This window comes from Filicampus tigris, chromosome 9 (assembly GCF_054856515.1).
Source record: "Filicampus tigris isolate MCC_2025a chromosome 9, RoL_Ftig_1.0, whole genome shotgun sequence".
In the NCBI taxonomy this organism is placed as follows: Eukaryota; Metazoa; Chordata; class Actinopteri; order Syngnathiformes; family Syngnathidae; genus Filicampus; species Filicampus tigris.
The window spans coordinates 10,414,269-10,424,017 of record NC_141225.1 but is presented as its reverse complement, the minus strand read 5'-3'; the positions used below and the strand labels follow the sequence as shown (position 1 = coordinate 10,424,017).

At 37.9% G+C, this 9,749-nt stretch overlaps 1 protein-coding gene across 1 annotated transcript; it reads left to right on the top strand.

Annotated features, from left to right (window-relative positions):
* Positions 1-73: 73 nt before the first annotated feature.
* shisa4 (shisa family member 4) lies at positions 74-9,738 on the top strand. Its single transcript, XM_086041361.1, has 5 exons — positions 74-357; positions 1,266-1,443; positions 3,791-3,927; positions 4,013-4,204; positions 5,250-9,738. Exons 1-5 carry the CDS (start codon positions 252-254, stop codon positions 5,288-5,290), a joined length of 654 nt encoding a protein of 217 aa, XP_085897487.1. The 5' UTR covers positions 74-251; the 3' UTR covers positions 5,291-9,738.
* Positions 9,739-9,749: the final 11 nt, after the last annotated feature.

Sequence of the window (9,749 nt, the reverse complement as noted above, 5' to 3'; positions counted from 1 at the left end):
TTTCGTTCAGACGGAAGATCACATTGTATTATGGAATAACAGCAATTCCGACATTTTATGGCGAGCACTTGAAAGCACCGCCACCATCCGAGCCGGAGTTGATCGACGTCACAGTCGGCTAGTGTGTCATTTTCGACGGATAAATCACCGCTTGCCGACACGCCTCGTCTCTCCTTCCCAGCTCGGATCATGTGTAACAACAACCGTTAGTCATCAAGTCATTTTTGTGTCGCCTGGCTCTTGTAGACGGGATGAGAATGGCGTTTCACGCGGGCACCAGCGCGTCAGTGGTGGTGTCAATGACGACGACCGCCGTGCAGTTAGCGATGCTAGCCGTCGTCCTTTGCTCCTTTTCTGGTAAGATTTTGGGGTTAATCTCTTAACCAGGCCGCGCCGCTTGCTAACGGCGCATGGCCATTGATCGACTTTGGCTCATGAAAGTTACCAGTTTCCTTATGTTTTCTTGCGGCCTTTTAAGTCGTTTATTCGCGCGCGAACCGTTGGAGTCTTGTCTACAACATTTTTTTAAAAAGCGGCTATCGTGTTTGTTGATGTTTAACAGATCTCATTTAAATATGCCATACAATTTCAATTAAAACAAATTTTTGTCTTCAGAATTTTTATTTTCCTCACTTTAGTGACGGAATTTACCATCCGGGTACTTTTTTTGCATCACCGACGCAAATAAATGGTCGCCATATTGAGATTGGGTACATGCTAATCGATGATACAGAATCCTCTGCGTATCACTGGCATTTTTGTCACTTAAATCAACGGTGATTTTGCATTTTCTGCCGTAGCATATTAACAATTGAACACTATATCGTTGCATATTTTTGTATCCATTTCAAAGTGCTTTTGAGTCATGATTCAGCAACTAGACAAAAGTAATCGCTCAGATGAGAGAACATCTCATATGAGTAAAGAATGACAGACTGGATGCAGTCGATTGATTTGTACTGTCTGTGGTCACTAAAACGTCAAACAGCATATCTTCAGTATAAGGGATCTGCAATTACAATACGGAGGGGTCTGGTTGCAATGGTTTCCTCATAGGAAATCTCCAACCCTTTTTTTTTTGTGGCAGAGGTTAGTTTTGGCAAGGGTCGTGGTCGCCCAACATGGCCACCACCCAAATAGGCTGAATGTGTTTTAAGGCCATATAATAGACTGTTCTCAGTATGATAGAGGGCAGTTCTGCACCAACATACTGTAATAAATTGAATACCCTTCCTCTAACATCGCATTTGCATCTTTGTCCACAGTCGGAGCCAATGAGGACTGCCTGTGGTACGTGGACAAGAACGGCACGTGGCACAACGGCTTCGACTGCCCGCTCATCACCTTCTGCTGCGGAAACTGTCAGCGACGCTACTGTTGCCTGGACGCCTTCAAGATGATCACGGAGCGCGAGCAGAAGCGCTGCATGCTCTTCCAGTTCAGGTCAGTGTGGCCATTCGTTTAATGAACCGCGAATCACTCGTCTCATTTCGTAAACATAAATATAGGATATAACGCACACGCACTGTTTAACGGAATGGAAGCTAGCTAACAGCCCAAGAAACTAACAGCACTCTACATCTTGGCTCAGTGACACAAACTTTTATCGGTATGTGTCCTCAAGTGCTTGTTCTCATTAGGGTTGCCGTTTTGATCGAACCTATCCCTGCTGATTTGGGCAAGAAAGGAAAAGAAACACTTAAAGTTTTGGATTTGATTTTTTAAATATTTGTGGCCTTGCTTTTTATACAAATGCATTATTTACTCTATTTTTGTCTTACTATTGCACTAGTGTAGGTTAGTGATATACTACAGCGGGTTCTGACGTACATACAAATTTGGGTTAGGTCGCTGCTGTAAGAGCAACATTCCGTCATAATCCGAGAATCCCCTGTTGAGTCAATCCTTTCAGGCTGTCTGAAATGAGGTCTAGCAAGGTGATCTGACGGGATAGTTTTGCCAAAATTTACCTCAAATAAAAACTAAAATCATTTCACGAGACTAAGATTAGGTCCCTAACTAATTAGGAGAGCTAGACAGTAAAAGTTGCTAAGTGTATGAATTAAGCAAAACGGCACAAGTCAAAGCTCACTTGCATGCCAGAAGTCCAATATGAGGTTTTGCTAGCTTCATCTTCATTATGTAATTCAGAATTTAATCTCTCTGGGATGGGAACTATTGTGAATATAATTAAAAAAAAAAAAAAATCACTCTAAGCCTGATGAGTCCCTTTTTTCCCTTCCAATTTTAGCGGTCATTTTGTTGCTAAATCTTAAACATTGTACATTAATCCCCACGCTATTTGCAGGGGTTGACAGTAAAACAGTCAAACCCACACACATGATTCACACCAGAAGAGTAACAGATAGATAGATAGAGATAGAGACCGGCCGCAAATAGAGTAAAACTGCAAATGTTTTTTTCCCTCCTGTTTGTAATCACCAATTTTCTTAGTTTAAACCATAAGTACTCCACAAAACAGTTTAGCATTTCAAAGTCATTTTACATTACCCTTGAAAATAAGACCAGTGAGTCGTAAGTGCCATACACACGCACATTGTTTAGTTAACAACCCAAGCTAAACTTAACTCCTCCCCAACATACAATGCTTGTCTCTCAGTCGAGAGGTATCACTTCATCATACTCCCTTGGCCCAGGCTACAACCATCAAATATTTTAATCGATTAATCGAATATTTTTTTAAAAAATCAATTGGCAAGTTATTAAACACAGGAATGTGCGCCTGTGATGTGCAAGTATTACTTTTGTCCATTTAGGGTTGCCATCCTCATATTTTACTGAATGAGTATGGCTATAAAAAGCGGGGCCTGGCCTGGTGAGAGACAAGGGCTCCAGCAAATGAGTATAGAGTTGACTGGAGCCTGTGTGTTGAGTGACTCGATGGGAGTGGTGGCTATAAGCAGCTGGTGCATGAATGTACTTATTACGTATTTATCTTTCCATTTGTTCAATATAGCTATTGAAAGTGCACTGGTGTGACTGTGTCTAATCCTTGACCATAGCAATACGTTTCTAACAAGTGATGTTAGACTGTATTAAAATCGATAACATAAGAGCTCGTACTCTCACCCAAAATCTGTTTGTCATTCGTTCAAACATTAACCAACGAGTCCGAAATCAACTCGAACGGATTAGCAAAAGTGCTGTCACAAACAAATCTTTTTGGAATCGATTAGTGCATCAATTACTCGGGGAGTTCCTGCCCCTTTCACAAAACATGTGTTTGCCAAACTTGATGGTTGAACACTATACTAACTAAAAGAACATTAAAATAATTGTTTTGCATATATTTCTGTAGTCCTTCATGAAAGCAGACTGATAATGTTTGTTTTTTGTTTCCAAAATAAGACATTTGTAACCATTTGCAAACATCTGCTCTTACTTTAGAAAACAATCAAAATTTTCCCAGTTTTTCTGACAGATCTTACAGAGCAAACCTGTAACTGAATAATTAATTAATTTGATTTGCATGTTCCCCCTGCCATTTTGAAATCCTGTTTTTCAATACAGGGATTGAAATTAAAACATGTTTTTTTAAATTTGAGTCACCAATTAATTGACAAAATAATGGACTGATGAATTCATTATTAAAATGTTAGTTGCTGCCCTACATTTTTTTTCAGTGAATAGCTGACGATAGCTTCCATGGCAAAAACACAAATAGGTGAATAGTGAACCGTGACTATGCAGGGTGATTACAGTACATCGTTTCATGTATCTCTGTGTCATACTGCATTTTTAAAATTCCGTGTTGTTTGGCTCATTTCAGTCCGACTACATTAGCTGGCATCGCCTCGTCCATCCTGCTCTTCGTTGCCATCATCGCCACTATGGTGTGCTGCTTCATGTGTTCCTGCTGTTATCTCTACCAGAGAAGGCTGCAGCGGGGCAGGACTCCTTATGACCGTAAGTTTTCGTATTCTTTTTAACTGGCCCAGGTAGTAGCCGTAGCCGTCCCTCACGCCACAACGCCACCGTCTTTGGTCCCCAGCCCAGCAGATCCCGATGTCCAGCTACCCCGTTGAGCCACTGTACGACGCCTACGGAAAACCACTCGGGCCGTCCGAGTATCCGCACGCCAGCTATCCCATGGCGCCCCAGTACCCGGGCATCCCCTCGCAGTACCCCATGATGCAGCCCGGACATTATCCCCCTGCGCATATGGATCCTGCTTACAGCCAAGGTAGTCAGCACATTGTAATCACTGCATTTATTCATAGTGGCGTAGCGCCCCACATAAATGTAGATGCATACTACATGGCGGCACGACCACATTGTGGAAGACGTCATCTCAACATAACACAAGATCCTCTCTAAGACTTACAATCCCCTTCAGTGTTTACAACAAGCGTTTACAGATCCACACTGCAATTAATCTGCCTTGGTAAGGTGGTCGTTTCACACAAAAGGCGTAACGTTACGAGAATAAAGTTGTAATTTTAATACCGAAAAAGGACAAACAAGTTGTGCTTTTAAGTAGGAAAAAGTTGAGATGTCATGAAAATAATTATTTTATCTGAATTTAGTCATAATGCTATCAGAATTAAGTTGCAATTTTGTGTGAGATGATGTGTAATATTGCAAGAATAAAGTTGCAATTTTTCATGGGGTTAGTTGTAATATTATGAGAATACAGTTGTAATTTAATTTTGAAACACTTAATTTTACAACGCTTAATCGAGTTGTAATTTTGTGAATAAGGTTCAATTTTCTGTGGAGATAAAGCATCAATTTACCAGGAAAAAAAAGTTTGAATTTTATGTGAATAAAGTCATGCTATGACACCGACAGGTGAAATAAATCGTAATATTACCAATATTTTTAGTTTTTTTGTGAAAAATCTTAATAATCTGAAAATAAATTTGTAATTTGACATGAAATAAATCGGAATATTAAGAAATAAATTGTATTTGAATTTTTAAAAAACTCACATTTTTTGGGCTTTACTCAAAAATGGGACATTATTTCAAATTGACGGTGCAGAAAAAGCACAACCATAAACTGCTGTGATTCAGTCACTGGTTTGGTCTTTGACATGTCAAAAATTAGCTAACATGTTGATCATTGAGAGAATCCAAAGAATTTACAAATGTCTTATTTCATTAAACACAAAAATGTCTTTAAACAATGATCATAATACTTTTCAAATAATTTGATAATGGATTCCTTATTGCACCGCAATGTTGTGGATGCTACTGACCTGACCATAAATGTTTTCTGTTTTTCAGCTCCTCCGCCGTACTCTCCTCCACAGTATCCTGGTCACTGATCAGCTAAACGCACACACTCGCGCACACACACACACATCCATTAAATATGGTCAGTGGCAGCAATGGGGGAGAAAGGACTGTTTAAAAGAAGAAAAGACAGCAACATCTCTCACACACCTCAACAAAAAATGCTTTCGAGTGTTCATCCAGCATAAAGATAAAAATAATACTGATATAATGTATTAGTTTTTTTTAATGTCGAATAACATCTCCACTTGTGTCCTCCATTTTGCAAATTAAGCGCGTTTGCACAGTGTGGTCAGCTGTTTAAAAGACTGATGAAATCTGCTGTAAATCTGACTAGAACGTCGCCTCGTTAACACATGGTTTGAATTTCCTTTTGTTAAATGGTTTTGTTGAACAAAGGTTACCCAGAAAAAAGGAAAGCGCATCCAGATATTTGGCAGGCTAAATGTTTGGATGAATTCTAGAACACTATTGGCATCAGGGTCTGTACATTGTGACATCCCATCGTATTTTTATTTTCATTTTATTTATTTTTTTCGAATATACTTTCCCCAAATACATTTTGACAATTGCTGTCAAGTAGTGTAAATGTGACATGAGGCAACACGCTAGCTCATAGCTGTGACTGATCCACAAATGTGATTACATTTGATTTTAAATGTGAGCAAAACATGCAATTGCTATACAAGGCATGCATGTTGGATTCAAGAATAATTGCTGGGTGTACAAAGCAGTGTTCAAGTGCCACACTGAAAAGAAAAATGAGGAAAAATTGATATTTTTTTATAAGAACTAAGTCTTAATATTATGAGATAAAAGTTGTACATTAACAAAACAACTGTTGGGGAAGTTGTCATTTGAAGTGAAGAAAGTCAGGGAATGGGTCAAGTCAGAAATGTTCAGAGAAGTCACAAGTTGTTTTTATTTTTTGTAGTATAGTTGTCTTTTATTTTATTTTTTTAGAATCTCAACAAAGATGTAATATTATGAGAATACCGTAAATATTAAAAGAAAAATCCGGTAATGTTATGGAAACAATTGTACTGTTATGAGTAAAGGTTGCCATTCCATGATGAAAAATTGTCTAAATATTAAGAGTTCATTTTACAAAAATGTCATACGAACAAAGTTTCGACACTGTGAAAAATGAGTCATTTTAGAACAGAAGTCACAATTTTACTAAGTCATTTTACGGGAAGAAAGGTTACAAGGAAAAGAAAAGTTGTACAATTATGGGGGGAAAAAGTCGATTTTCCACACAGTAGGAGTTTTACTGGAAAAAATGTCATTCTAAAGAATACTTTGTCATTTTACCAGAATATAATTATTATTATCAATGTTGTCATTTTACAACCAAAAAAAGAATCAAGTTGATAAAAGTTGTAATGTTACATGAAAGTGTCCAAATCCGATACAAAATAGTTGGGATTATGCTAGAAATAATTCGGAACTATTAAACTAGAAAAAAGATAAACATTTTACGGCCAATTCCACTTGAAAGTCATTTCTGCTAGAAAACCCGTTCTCCTTGTAAGTTGACATTTTCTTAGCACGAATGAAGTTAAAATTTGACTTGGAAAAAAAATGTAATATTACAAAAAAATTACTAAACAATTGCAATTTCACAAGAATATCACTAGACCAAGTTGTAATATTTACGAGGAAAAACGAGAATTAAGTCAGAGCTTTTCTGTGCAAAAAACAAGTGCTAATTTTCCAAAACCAAAGTAACAAAATGCAAAGTTGTGACCTTTGAACTGCTGTTTTCTTTACAGTGTGGCGCTGCTATTGCCGGTACGTATGACGTCGCCGCTGCTCGGAATACCTAATGAATTTTGTGCTACTTTGAATTCTCTCGTTAGTTGAACCACTGCATTGTTTTTCATTTGACGCTGGAAGCTAGCGTTCCTTTAAGATGCACCTTGTACCATCTGGCTAGCGTCGGCATGCTACCTGCTACCTTTCTTTTCTCATTTCCAAAATGAAGTAGAGCTACATTTGCATTGATGTCAAAGTAGGATGTGTTCGAGTGACGTCCATGTTGAATATTTATTGTTATGGTTATTATTAGTTCTGGTGTAACATATCAAGTCAGGGAAGTTGCTGGTCAGTTACGCTGCTTTGAATGTTTGAACTGGACACACAACATCCCGCCTCACCGTTGCTGTGAAACTAACGCTGGATTTACGCTGCAAGGGTCAAGTGATAAAATTGGGCTTGGCGTTGGAAAGAGGGGGGGGGGGAAAAACTAATCTGATAAATTCAGGTCGGAATCAAATTTGGATTCAAACCTGATATGTATTGGATATCTGCTGGTACGATAGTAGGGGGTTTGCGATTGAAGCAAAGCACTTCAAATGGACAGGATCATAAAAGAACACGCGCTTTTATTTTGTTTGGATTTTTTTTTTTTTTTTTTTACAATCCTCTGCAATAACACAAACAGAATAATTAGTGACATCTAGCACAGGGATGGGCAGCTTCTATGCTGGAGGAGGCCACAATTTTGCATCACTGTTATTGGACATAGGAAAGCCACTTTAAATATGGACAAAATATGTGCTCTGAATGCATTTCATTTTTGATCATACATTTTTCAGTGCATTTTTTAAAAGATCCACTATCCTAACCCAACAACAAAGGTCTTGAAACAAATAACTAAATAACCACATACTGTAAAAAGGGTTCTCTCACATGAAAAAAAAAAATACGATTCAAGGATGGCCCAAAACTGCTGAACAAGAAACCAACATTAAGTGCAAGACCTCATTTAGTATTTTTATTTTATTTATTTATTTTTCACAAAAATCAACTCACTCAAAATTGTAATAGGCTTGAGGTACTATGTTTGTCCTGCATATCATTCCAAACCCTCAAAAACATAGGCAGACTCAAGTTGTAGTGTAGGGCAGTACAAGACCCAGTGTAAGCGCAACTGAGACATGTCTTTTATCTAGTACTGATTAAAACTACAGTCCAGCCCTGCATATTCACAGCTTGGCATCCGTTGATTTGCATATTCGCAGATTTGTTTTTTCTTTTTTTTTCTACCCACAATTTTTTAGTAGTTTTTATTTTTCCAGGTTTTCCCAGAATATTTATCCCCCCCATTTCCTCAGTTATAAAACATAGATTTAAAGTTAACATTTTTTGAAATTTTTTTGTGGGGTGGGGTGGGGATTTATAAAAAAAAAAGTATATTTATTTTAGTTTTTTTTTTAATTATGGGGCATGCTGCCTGAAGCACACCAGTTGCCCATCCCTGATCAAGCATGTACACAATTACAAACCTATGTTACATAAATTCTGTAGTTCACTTATTCAACACAAACCACAAGAGAACAACCTGACGTGTTATATCACACGTGGGCAACCAAAAATGCACACTAGCATTTATCATAAACTGTACAACGTCATTCAACTCAACTTTGGGTATGTGCACAAGACTACACGGGCTATTAGTAGCTGCAATACATGAGAAGCAAAAACATACTTTGACTTTTGACTGCACGAGGTGTGTTCACCAACAACAAAACAGAGGACATCGGAAACACAAACACTATTCAAATGCCAGGCGTTTCTGAGCATACTATAACAGCTGAACTTTATTTGGGGGTAAGCAGAGTTATGTAAATGGTTGCAAGTGTGTGTACTAACTCATGTTTAACAGGAGTTTGAATGTGATTTGTTCATTCTGAACACAGCCACATCCCCGTTATTGGATTGCGCACACTCGTGTGACCACGTTACTTCAGTTGTGTATTTTACTTTCTTCAACAGGTTATAGGTCCTATTCGTGACAGTTTTAAATGGTTTATCTCTATTTTTTTTTGTTTTCTCACAAAACCCTGGTATTTGAACAGGGGTGTGTAGACTTTTTAGAGCCACTGTAGGCTTTAAATCAGAATTGGGCACTTGGATCTGCAGTGTAAATCCAGTTTAATAGATTAACCATTGCAGTCCACATTTTGTAATCCCGTTCCTCATCTGCTGTGTGGTGTTTTAACAAGATTATTTTTGAAAATGATACCATAACAATACTCTGGCTTTCCAGTATAATGAAATTGATGTCTAGTAGCTCATTTGTAGGCTATTGGATCAATTATCTATTCATAACGGGGGGGATGAAAATTACACCCCTATGTTTGTTAAACAAAATGCATTTTCCTCTGCTGTTCGGACCTCCACTCATGTGATTAATCTTTTGTTTGTATTCTAGCCTGTGAGAGTAAACCGTGTTATGTCGAGAGTTACTGAGCCATTGTAAAGCACACTGGAAATGTTTGAACGCTTTCACCTGTACTCCACTTTGGAATTCCTCATCCCTGTGTCCTTTTGTTGTTTCATTACCTCTTGATCGCGTGTCTCATTAAACGTACTATGAGTTGGGAAACAACTAAAATGGAAGGTATGGCATTGTAATATATAACATGATTGAAGAGTTTATTTCTAATGACATAAAATTTAACTTTGGAATGTATGTTGTCTGTG